The sequence below is a fragment of the Ptychodera flava genome, chromosome 9 (genome assembly GCF_041260155.1).
Source record: "Ptychodera flava strain L36383 chromosome 9, AS_Pfla_20210202, whole genome shotgun sequence".
Lineage (NCBI taxonomy): Eukaryota > Metazoa > Hemichordata > Enteropneusta > Ptychoderidae > Ptychodera > Ptychodera flava.
This window is the reverse complement of record NC_091936.1, coordinates 15,241,596-15,254,033: the sequence shown is the minus strand read 5'-3', so window position 1 is coordinate 15,254,033 and position 12,438 is coordinate 15,241,596. Positions and strand designations below refer to the sequence as shown.

The 12,438-nt window shown below is 37.3% G+C and overlaps 2 protein-coding genes across 2 annotated transcripts; one reads left to right on the top strand and one right to left on the bottom strand.

The window, feature by feature from the left end:
* The first annotated feature begins 14 nt into the window (after positions 1–14).
* LOC139140109 (tRNA-queuosine alpha-mannosyltransferase-like) lies at positions 15–6,426 on the top strand. Its single transcript, XM_070709138.1, has 8 exons — positions 15–422; positions 1,159–1,326; positions 2,202–2,483; positions 2,851–2,960; positions 3,489–3,633; positions 3,740–3,810; positions 4,628–4,719; positions 5,938–6,426. The coding sequence occupies exons 1-8, from the start codon at positions 181–183 to the stop codon at positions 6,016–6,018; spliced, it is 1,191 nt and encodes a 396-aa protein (XP_070565239.1). The 5' UTR covers positions 15–180; the 3' UTR covers positions 6,019–6,426.
* A 1,755-nt stretch (positions 6,427–8,181) lies between these two features.
* On the bottom strand, positions 8,182–11,414 carry LOC139140105 (uncharacterized). The gene is made up of 2 exons (XM_070709133.1): positions 10,688–11,414; positions 8,182–9,443 (listed from the first exon to the last, which is right to left on the bottom strand). The coding sequence occupies exons 1-2, from the start codon at positions 10,821–10,823 to the stop codon at positions 9,151–9,153; spliced, it is 429 nt and encodes a 142-aa protein (XP_070565234.1). The 5' UTR covers positions 10,824–11,414; the 3' UTR covers positions 8,182–9,150.
* Positions 11,415–12,438: the final 1,024 nt, after the last annotated feature.

The window sequence follows — 12,438 nt, the reverse complement described above, 5'->3', positions numbered from 1 at the left end:
GATAAACACCTGACAAAGGTCAAGGGTCAAAACTCGTAAAAAATCATGCCTCAAATGAACATCGCGAAGCCCGCGTACATCACGGCCCCTCTATCGTGCGTACATGAAATATGGTTTGTAAAGAAGTGTTATGCTTTCGTAATGCGACGTGAACAGCCCAGATGAGTTGGAAAACAACGAATGATGGAGCTACCACACTGTACAGAACGGATACCAGGAATAGAGGCGGATGAAGCTAACAGTAACACAGTTTTACTGATCGAGCCATTCTATGGTGGATCACACAAACAGTTACTAGATTTACTGAACAGAGAAATTCTTGGGTGTGTGACATATACTTTACCAGCCAAAAAGTGGCACTGGAGAGCCAGGACCTCAGCTCTTCACTTCTCGCAGACGATACCCCGTAGCCATGGTTACAGGTTGGTAAACGCGCGTTCCCTTGTTCAAAGCTACCTCTCTGAGATCAAATACATACATTATTCTGAAGGGTGCCGGTTGGGTGGCTATGCCACAATTTGACACAAGCAAGAGGGTAATTTTCAAAATTAAAAAGGAAAACAAAGCAGAATAGAAGAAGTTTATTCGAATTAGGCATTGTAACTTAGAGTGACTGTGCTTAGAATAAGTTAGATGCAGTCATTGTATTCTTTGTCAACTAGCTTTGACAGTGCGATGTAAAAAAAAGATGCTTTGACAGTGCGAATATTTTAATAAACATGAATGAAGAGCAAATGTAACAAAAAAAGGTCTCACATAATGATGTGATGTACTTCAGTGAGTGACAACCTCAATCACAGGAATTCGACTCAATGCAAGCAAACCATCACTGATGCATCAGTGACGGTTTTGCTTACATTGAGTCGAATTCCTGTGACCTGCATGCTGTTCTCAATCTACATCATGTCTGTGTCTGTTTACTGCTGGCATTCCTCTCACCATGCAATTTGTGTATACGTATAAATTTCAAGCAACAATTTGGTTGCTCATTGATGTAGACCATCTTGTAATGACTTATCAAAGTGTCATGGTTGATAGTGGACAAAATAAGTTCAGGAGAAAAATCAAATCATTCACAAAAATAAAAATCTCCCAGGGACTTTGTCTAGAAATTAATGAATTTAATGTTTTCACCATTACTGGTATGTCCTTTTTCAGGGTTCTGTTTGCTAGTTCTGTACTCAACTTAGCAGAGCTTGTCGCCCTTAGAAGGGACCTTGCAGGTTTGAAGAAAGTTTTGTATTTTCATGAAAATCAACTCATCTATCCAGTGCGAAAACAACAAGAGAGAGATTTCCAGTATGGATACAATCAGATCCTGTCTTGGTAAGCAAGTTTGACACAGATAGAAAGAACAATTGCTGCACAGAAAATCCAAAAGTCTGACGGAAAATCTTTATACTGTAAAAACTTGTGATATAAATGCACCTAGAAACAGAAAGTTTTAAACTTTTGCTCAAACTTTCAACAAGGAAACCTTTAACTATTCTCTTTCACAACCAAACAAATCAGGGATTATTGTGCAATGTTTTGGATTCTAAAAGTGAATTACCTAAAATTTGGACAACTTTTAAAATATTGAAATTCAAACAGGTGCTACTTCCAAAGTTAACTTCATAGGGAAAATTAAATTTTTGTATGTTATAAAATACCAGACAGTGAAAAATTCTTTTCCTCCACTGTCTTGAAAATAAGTCTACACTAACAGCAGATCAGGAAAGGATTGTGCAGATTTGAGTGCCTGAGACACTTCAATGAGGTGCTTTTTTCCTCTGAAATGCAATGCATGATTCATCCATTTTACTGCCAGAGCAGTGTTCCTACATCTGTATCTTAAAACCCATAAGGGTTGATACAGTTTGTTGAAATTATACCATTTTAGTATCACATTCTTTATATCTTTCCATACTGTGTGGGCAAATATCATTAACGTTTGAAGACAAAACATGACGATTACAAATTTTTGGTTGCTGTCAATTATGTTTAATTTGATAACAATGTCAATGAACATATGAATCAATAAAGTAGTATATTGTTGCGTGAAGAAATAGAAATTTCTGAAAACTTCATGGAAACAAAACTCTCTGAAAGCCTCTTGATGTAATCCCCATTTTTGAACAAAATTTCAGAAATTGTTGTAGGTTGTAAAATCTGTAGGGCATAGAATTCAATAAACTTTAATTTGTGCTTTTTTCTTCCAGCCTTGTGGCTGACATTGTGCTTTTTAACTCGGTCTACAACATGGAATCATTTCTCAAGTCCATTGATACGTTTCTGAAGTTAATACCAGACCACAGGCCAAGAAATCTGGTCAGAGACATCCAACCAAAATGCAAGGTTCTCTACTTTCCAATCAAATTCCCAGTGATTGGCACAGATGTTCATACAAGCAACCCAGAGTCTGAGAATAGAAAACTTGATGGAGAGAAGGAAGGAATGAGTAGCTCAGAACACACTTTGCATATTGTGTGGGCTCACAGATGGTAAGTTTAACAATGCTTTACCAGGCAAAGCAAGATTCCTGTTTGTCAACATCAATAACAATACACTGTCGTCCATGAAGGGTGTAATAGTGGTGAGCAAGACTGTAATTATGGTATTGGCCAGTCAAGGGTGTTGAATATGTTGTGTAATATCAAAAAATCAAATATTTCACATATTTCCCACATCAAAGTAAACATATTCCTCATTAGTATATTTTTTTTGCAGACATATTACTAAATGAACTTGATGAGAAGTCTATCAACCTGTATTTGTATGAAAATAAATGGGTGCATAACTTCATATACAACAGCCTTAGATACTGATGGACAGAGTAGTCTCATATCTTCATCATTCTCTTTTTGACAGGGAACATGACAAAGGACCTGAGATATTCTTTGATACCATGTATAAATTAGCAGACAGCGGAGTACAATTCAAACTCTCTGTTTTAGGAGAAACATTCACTGATGTACCAGGTAAATATTTTTCAGGGATATTTCATCACATGTAAATAATCTTTTCATCATAGACTAATACTGACAATAATTGATCTAATATTCACCCATATTTTTCATAATTAGGTTACTGTTACTTTCTAATGTATAAGAAAATGATATTGAATTCTCTTTACACACTTTATAGATCTAGACACATGTATGGAATATGGATTTTTGGAAGGTGTTTACGTCATTGACAAAATCAATAAATAATGATTTTGCAAAAATGAAACAAGGATTTTTTGGAGTAATTCAAGGATTTTACCAAAGTAGATACCTTTTAACTGTTCTAAGGTAGAGCCATGAAAAGTAGATCAGTGCAGAAAACAATGAGTCAAATTCAGAAATGAAACTTTTGCTTCATGAGCACAAAGGGGCTTACCTTGAAAATGAGGAAAGCTGTCCGAAAATAATCTCCTCAAACAGATATGCAAAATATGACCTCTGACTGCTGACCTTTCATCTGTATTCCAAAATTTCTAAATTTCAATTTTATTTAAATTGCAGACATTTTCGCCGAAGCAAAGGGAAAACTAGAGGCTTACATCATCGACTGGGGTTACCAGGAATCAAAGGAAGATTTCTACAGAATTTTAAAAGCTGCAGATGTTGCAGTTTCCACAGCTGAACATGAATTCTTTGGTGTTTCAATGTAAGTCAATAATGCCAAGGAAATGAAATGTTTACTTTATTAACCGACTAAACCATCTCTGTCTGGTTTTCTAAGATATTATTACTCTTAAATTTTGTCCAAATAGGTTAGAGGCCGTACACTGCCAGTGCTATCCTTTATGTCCAAACAAGTTGGTCTATCCAGAAATTTTACCAGGTATGTAATCACATTTGTAATTGAAGTCAAGTTAGTGGCCTTCTCTCTGTGGTGTAGTAACATGAGGTCAGTAATCTTGGTTGTAAAACAGTTTCTTTTACAAACATCTAGTCAATGGATTCGAAATTTTCAATCCCAGGTTAGTGATTTAAAAGGCAAACTGTGTCGACTGCATCTCACATATATAAGGGAGTCATTATAATTGAAACATTTATGATTAATATATGAAAATTGATATTGACACAATTCTCAGTTAGGTCGCTTATTAAATTCATTTTCTTCTCAAAATGGCTTAGCATGTACAGCAGAGAACAGCAGAGTATGTACAGAGATCTCTGTTGTTGATCCAAAATAGGAAGAAATTTCATTACAAAAATGAGTCTTGCTGACTCAAGTTTTGAGACAATTATGTGTAAAATGTAATTCATTTGTATGTAAAATATACACCAATTGTAAGATATACAACAACGTGACTAAATCTGCAATCACTGAGAAACCTAATGGTGTTATTCATTCTTGTCTCATTCCTTCTTCCAGTTTTGAGTTAAATGTACCGTATATAATATGTACTCCAGTAGCATATATAATATACTCCAACTGTATGTACAATTTATGCAATATTGTTGTCAGGTTTTGCAGATAACACTTCACTGTGCAGAAGTGTCTACTTGTATTGGTATTCATTCCATGCCTCACTGAAACATACATACCGATTGTCGTTATGATGAGACGCATAATGATAAGAGAATGCTTTGCATATCTCTGTAGCAGTTTTGACATTTGCCGTGATTGGTCACATCTGCTCCTTTTCCTTCAGATGAGTGTCTGTATCGCACTCCACAACAGCTGTTCAAGAGATTGCGCGAATTTTGTCGGCATCCTCACCTCGTGCAGAAGAAGTCCCTGAAGGTGAGAGTCAACAGTCTTTACAAGGTTGAAAAATTTTGTAGATTTTAAAATCTCTTTGGGACTGTGCAATTATTAAACATAGGGCCAATGTCCCTGAAGCTACTATAGACATGGATACAAAATTAAGTATTTCCTGACTGTATGAAATTATCTCACTAAGGTCATACTAGGGACCTGTTAACTAAATATTAATGCTGTCTGACCAAAAAACAAAGGACCTAACAGTCAACAGAGCCCCGCTGTGTTATGTAGAGAATAACTTTTAGTGACACATGTACTGATGAAGAAAGTTGATATCTTTGATAACTCATTTCAGGATGGCCTGACCAAAAGGGCAAAATTAGCTGCAAAAATACAAAATTGATGATTTCATCATAATTTCAATATATTACATTAAGATAAAGCCTAGGAACAGCTATCACATGAGTAACTTTTGAGAAACAAATATTTTGACCAAAAACAGCAAAAATTGACCCAAAAATACAAAAATAGAAGATTTCATCAAATTTCAATATATCACACTAAGACAACCCCTAGGAACCTGTATACCAAATATCAAAGGCATCAAACGAGTAGTTTTTGAGAAACACATTTTTTGACCAAAAATGGCAAAAATTGCACCAAAATACAAAATTGCAGATTTTATCATATATTCAATATATCATATTTAGTTCATCTGTAGAAACCTGTATACCAAAATTCAAAGCTGTAAGACGAACGATTTTGATGAAATAAGTTTTGACCAAGAATGACAAAAAAATTCCTTAAAAATACAGATTTGTACATTTCATCACAATTTGAACAATCCAAGTTGGGTTATCTATAGGGACATGTATACCAAATATCAAAGCTGTCTGACCAGCAGTTATGAAGAAGAAGATGTTTTACCAAAAACGCCTTTTTTGGCGCTAATTTGCATATTTTCAACAATATCAAAAAATTTTTAAAAAATGTTTCTCATAATCTTATTTTGCATCTACACAACAAATATCAAATCAGTATAAGTACTGCGGTCTCAAGATATTTGAGTGGACGGACGCCTCACAAATGGACATACTGACATAGATACATACATACAGACTGACGCCGGACGCTGGACAGATACCCATCCAAATAGCTTCTATAGACTATAGTCTATAATGGCTAATGAAAACATTCAAATGGAACGATGTGATGTATGCCGTGACTTAAACATATTCTTCTTTGATCTGTTTCCAGATTGACATCGAGAAATACAGCTGGAACCAGCTTAAACCTCAGTACATGGAAATATTACAGAATGGATCTACATGTAGCTGACCATAACTTTGTTGCAGAGACACAACCTAAAAAACTTTGACTGTCTATACTTTTGATCAAAACTGATGCCATCATAAAATAACCGGGATGTTATTTTTCCCCCATCTTCTCTTTTTTTTGTACAATTACAAAGTTTCTCCCAGAACTTTCTTTATATTTTATTTTGTGCAAGGGCATTTATTGAAAAGCAAGCCTCATACTTTTTTTCAGTGCAACAAGAGTCAAATCAGGTCATGCCAGTCACAGTAGCTTGTGTGTCAAACCATAAGTTTCTATCCTTCCCAGTCCATTGGTCTCAAATCTATTCTTTTGTGTTTGTTTCTCACGCTGATCATGTCACTGCAATTCACAACCACTGTGTGAAATTTCCATGGAAAATTACTGTGAAATAAAATTTCTTTTTAGTGATTTATGTATTCACTTCAGGCCTGTAGCTCTCTCTCTCTCTCTCTCTCTCTCTCTCTCTCTCTCTCTCTCTCTCTTTCTGCACCACACACATGCCATCATTTGTGATATGAGGCAAATAATGTCAATCAATGCAACAGTTGATGTAAAAAAAAATAACTGACAACTTAAGTGTACATCATGATGTAAAAAGAATATCTGCATAAACAGAAAAAAACTTTTTTTTATTTTTAAACAACAGCACACGCCCAGTAATATAGTCTGTGGAAAAATATATTAAACATAGGGCCAAAGTCCCTGAAACTACAATAGACATGGATACAAAATTAAGTATTTCCTGACTGTATGAAATTATCTCACTAAAGTCATCCTAGGGACCTGTAAACCAAATATTAAAGCTGTCTGACCAGCGGTTTTGAAAAAACAAGCGACTCAACAGTTGACAGCGTTCTGCTGTGTTATGTAGAGAATAACTTTTTATGACACATGTATTGATGAAGAAGGTGGATATCTTTGATAGGTCATTTCAGGATGGCCTGAACAAAAGTGGCAAAATTAGCTGCAAAATACGAAATTGATGATTTCATCATAATTTCAATATATTACATCAAGATAAAACCTAGGAACCCGTATACCAAATATCAAAGCTATCACATGAGTAACTTTTGAGAAACAAATATTTTGACCAAAAATGGCAAAAATTGACCCAAAAATACAAAAATAGAAGATATCGTCAAATTTCATTATATCACACTAAGACAACTCCTGGGAACCTGTATACCAAATATCAAAGGCATAAGACAAGCAGTTTTTGAGAAACACATTATTTGACCAAAAATGGCAAAAATTGCACCAAAAATACAAAATTGCAGATTTCGTCATATATTCAATATATTATATTTAGTTCATCTGTAGGAACCTGTATACCAAATACCAAAGCTGTCAGACAAGCGGTTTTGATGAAATAAAGTTTTGACCAAAAATGACAAAAAATTCCTTAAAAATACAGCTTTGCAAATTTCATCACAATTTGAACAAATCGAAGTTTGGTTATCCCTAGGGACCTGTATACCAAATAACAAAGCTGTATGACCAGCGGTTATGAAAAAGAAGATTTTTTTTATCAAAAACGCCTTTTTGACGCTAATTTGCATATTTTCAACAATATTAAAAAATTAAAAAAGAACAATTTCTCAAAATCATATTTTTCATCTACACAACAAATATCAAATCAGTAAGTACTGCGGTTCTCAAGATATTTGAGTAGACGGACGCCTCACAAACGGACATTCATACATATTTACATACATACAGACTGACGCCGGACGGATAACCATCCCAATAGCTTCTATAGACTATAGTCTATAATATCTAATAATATCATGAAAGCACTCTGGAATACTTTGAAAACTACTGAATAGGTACAGATTACACTTGACAGGCCCACTCAACGGCATGTCCAGCATGTTCGCATGCGTAATATATACTTACATGATCTATAGTCTACTTACAGTCGAAAATATGCGAAAAAATGTACCTTGGAAACATTAAATATAATTCCTTCATTCAAATGTGTAAATTTCACTTCATTGAAACCAAAGTACAAATTCATGGATGTCAAAAGCTATGAGTACGTTTACAGATGGAACGTCGATAAAGAAATCGATGGCAAAGTGTATTCAAATCGATTTTCATACTACCCTTCAGGGTTGAAAGAAACTTAACTTTGACCCAGAATATTCAAGCCATGCACAGTGGTTATTTGTTTACCAATTTATTTATCCTAACGAACAAAGCAAAACAATCGGATACTACATACAACAAAACGCAAAAAAAACCAACATGAATGTTTGCAGATCCTTACAGTTACATCCTAACCTTATTAAACGTGTCCAATCAACAAACTCTGTTCAATATAGACATCGAATTATTCCTAACAAGAAGAGGACGCTTTGCTGACCTATTCTTCTCAGAAGCCAAATTGTGTCCCCCTTAACCCCTAAGGGTACTAGGGAAAAGCCATGTGTACTTGACCTGTCATCGATCAATCGAACTCGTCACAACCCGACGGAAAGAGCGCCTCATCGATCTCATTTCGTGCCAAGGTTAACGGTTGCTCCTGGCAAATTCATCAATGCTGACGGCTAGCATGAACACTCGGTACACAATGCGTCCACCGACCTAATGACTACCCTTTATCACGGTCCCTCCATGAGGGACCGTGCCTTTATGAGCAAAACGACACTCAAAGCGTAAATTAATACTAGTATAATTCCACGCTGATTCGGCAAAATACTGTACAGACAGAATAACTTCTCTTATGCCAAAATCGTCATTTTTTGAGCTCGTTATTTGTAAATGTGCTTTATTGGCAAGGAACGTCCGGGGCAGATAATACGAGAAAACAACTTTTGAAAATTGCATTACAGTGCTGGAACCGATATTGCACAATCTTTAACAAAATGAGCAAAGGATCAAGAAAAACTAATAAAATTGGTCCCTTTTCCGATCCGAGTGAAGTCTGAACGAATGCATGCTGCTACTTTGGATCTTGAGCACAAGTCTTGATAACGTAATGAAGGTTTGTTCAGACTGGACTAATTGCAAAATTTGGAGAAGTTCAAAGTTTTTTTTTAATCCACGTTCGTGAACACTCCTTTATCATGCACAGAATAAAAATCGCTAAGTGTAGTTTAGCAAAATAATTCTAACATTTCCAGTATGAATTCAGGTCCTGTGTTCATGGTGATGGTGGCCGTGGTGCGACGACGCCGTTGACGCCGAACTGACCCTTCGTGCTTTCCCGATGCGATACCTCAGGTACGCCAAAACTCCGACGATGAAGAAGAACACAAATCCGAAGACTGCCACACACACAACGATGGTTACTATGTCAACGGGTCGCAGACCCTCGTCTCCGTTTCCACCCTGCAGCGAATCGGTAAAGTTGGCAGAGAGTGACGTCACCGTGACGTTGATGGCGTACGCTATTTCGTCGGTCGTCACCCCTGTAGCGTTCGCTTGATATTTCAAGGAGAGACAAACAGAAAAAAAACACATTAAATTATCTAATATTAGTAGTAAATCTTCCCCACGGTTCGCTAGGATCGTGGACGTAAAAGAAGATCCATGCAAGGATCCAATTTGAAAACTATTTTTTCCTGCAGTAAAGCAGAAGCAGAAAGTTTGGCATGTCCGACCGACCCAATTCATCATTTCATTTGGAGTTCCAAGTGCTTGCTCGAACAAATCTTGAAATTCCTACTTTCGGTAACAATTTTCCCGTTTTAATGTGGCCAACACGACTGTGTCTTCTGATTTGTTTACGCACTATATACCAGTGCCACGTTCATGTTGTTTTCCCCAAAGGGTGTCTGGCTATTCAGTAAGAATGCAAAGTCGACGTGTAAAAGTCTTTGAAGAGGGAAATCATTTTTTCCCAGTTTAACAACAATACTATTGCAGTTCATCTAAACTTTCAAATGCATAAACTCCGAAGAATTGCCTTGAATCATTTCGAGCTTTTTAGATTTTTAAAGACCATGTAGACTCTATAAATTTAGCGATCTCTTGCTAGTGGTGGCAAAGCCTTTCAAGTTGCGGGCGACAGAAAGAAAAGAGAATGAAAGATTGTCCATTTTTCAGTCATCATTTATATCATGTGCACAGAATGGAAATCTTTCCGCAGACTACCACTCGCCATATGCATGACTACATGTTTCGGTATCAGATATCAAGTAACGGTCTTCACAGAGGCCAGATGGAGGTTTTTCATCACAGGCGTGCTGTTTTCTGGGTAGTTTCTATAAGTGTAGTTTATTCTACGTTTCGACGTCTCTTCCGTAGCCTAATCACCTACGGAAGAGAACGCGAAACGTAGAATAAACTACACTTATAGACAACTACCCAGAAACCAGCACGCCTGTGTTTTCATATATTGACATGTACTAAAGACTTCCAGTTACTTTTTTCCCGCTTAGGATTTGCCAGTTTTCAAGGTGACCCCCTAAAATTTGAATCGTATTCCCAAACGACTATAAAGTAGATTATAGCTTAAAATGATTGAACATTAAAATTTCATTAACGATATCGTAGATGTGTCGGGTTTCCGGTTAAGACCAGACCGTTGGTGCACTTAGCTGACCTCCAGCCACTATCTTAATCACATGTTTATAGTTCATCAAATGGTATCGCATTTCACCTCCAATGTCGTTTTAAAAAGTTTTTAACGCTGTAAGAGTTCATTGAGGGTGGCGATCCCTACCTGATTGCGAAGACGTACTGGTAGAAGTTAAAGCATCCCCTGGCAGCATTAACGACAGCAGCAGGCATATCTCCGCTTGGATGCCGCAGAGAAGAGTCGCAACGACGCGCGCACACTTCTTCACCAGCGAAGCCATCTTGGATCCGAGTTACAGGAACTAGTAGTCAGTGATGGAATGCGCCTAGAAGTATCATTACCCGTTGTTGCTATATCATCGTGTACTTCTAGAACGAAATCTTACCAATAAAAGAAATTGTTTGCGTATAAGGTACTTTCATAAAATATCCCACTGCACTGGCCACTTGGCAATGCCGAGAGATCGACGGAGAGAAATAAGAACAAGAACACGGGCCAGCCGTATGAGCCTTTGCTGAACAGAGGAGAGCTGGGCTTAGCTGACGATTTCCCAAGCAGAATGATCGATCCGTCTTGACACCGGATCTGCGAAAGTATATGCTTGATTATTTGTTCCAGTCCTTTCCAGGGAGGAGGGAGTCTGTCCTGGGATTAGTGGAGGAGTGTATGGTGATATATGATATAAACAAGGACTTAACCTCGAAACGGCAGAGGAGGTTTCTGAGTAAAGTTTTCATTCCTGTAGTTGCCCGGGCAACGAGTCGATACTTGGAGTTCTGCCACGCACTGCAGTCGACTTTCGCATAACGATATACCGCTCTTCCTATTTTTAAGCCAGCGTTCCCTCACGTACGCACCATGAAGCCTGAATGCCGCGACCGAGTATCTTGTCGTCATAGAAGAATAGACGAACCCCGACGTTTTGTGCAAACTTTCTAAATTTGACCGGTCTGTACCTAATTTGCAGTCATTTTCCTTCTCCGAGTCGGAATTCTCCCGCCGCCGCGGCTATTGAAATCCAATGCGAATCAGCACCACTCAACTCTAATATTGATTTGCGCTGACATGCAGCTGTCAGGTGGACGGGCAACTCTCAATCGCCAGTCTCAACGCAGCGAGCATTCAATAGTTTGATATTGAAAACCCACTCTCACTCAACAATCGAAACATCATTACAGATTTGAAAGAGGGCCAAACAAAGAGACATTGGTATAATCAGAAATGCATAAAAACGCGAAGCACATAGGGATCAATCCTCGTTATTCCCTGAACAAAAGCGGTCTGCCTTTTCAAGGGTGTGATTGAATCATTATGAGTTTCTCGAAATTAATTTTGAGCTGCTTTGGGCATTTAAACTTCCCTTTCGTTAATTTTGATAGACTTTTCTGTTATTTTGCTTGTCCTTATCACGGGAGTGTCCGTATACAATTACTAATTAGTAATTTGTGTTTGCGCAGTGCGAACATTGTCAATCGAATTTTAGGTACTGTCTTGATAATGGGCGCGTACGGCATATCATTCTGCGGTGAATACACTGTATTCGCTATGCTCTTCCCCGGGCACATTATTAGAATATTGGGGATGGGGTTGCCGGAATAACGACGGCAATTTATATTTTTCTCGTTCAGACGTTTTGAAAAATAATATTTCGGATTTGGCATGACAGGCAAACTTGTTCGCCAAGAATTTCACTCTTTTTCCAGCCGTCAGAGGTTTCCTACTGTCAGCAATATTCTCACTCGGATCCCTGTATATTAGTCAAGCGATAATAAGTAAGGGAGAGGCACCTTTTATGAGTATATCCTTAAAAGTAGATTAAGCATTAAGCTTATTTCAAACTTTTACGAATCACATCTCCCACTATTTCATCTGGACCCTATTTTACTTTGTTCTGT

Bases quoted from the DNA above. Each gene is read 5' to 3' on its own strand.
- LOC139140109 (XM_070709138.1), top strand. From the start codon at position 181: ATGATGGAGCTACCACACTGTACAGAACGGATACCAGGAATAGAGGCG. The intron at 423-1,158 runs GTTGGTAAACGC...GTCCTTTTTCAG, and splicing joins CCCCGTAGCCATGGTTACAG to GGTTCTGTTTGCTAGTTCTG. The intron at 2,961-3,488 runs GTAAATATTTTT...TTTAAATTGCAG, and splicing joins AACATTCACTGATGTACCAG to ACATTTTCGCCGAAGCAAAG.
- LOC139140105 (XM_070709133.1), bottom strand. From the start codon at position 10,823: ATGGCTTCGCTGGTGAAGAAGTGTGCGCGCGTCGTTGCGACTCTTCTC. The intron at 9,444-10,687 runs GTAGGGATCGCC...TGAAATATCAAG, and splicing joins CAGTACGTCTTCGCAATCAG to CGAACGCTACAGGGGTGACG.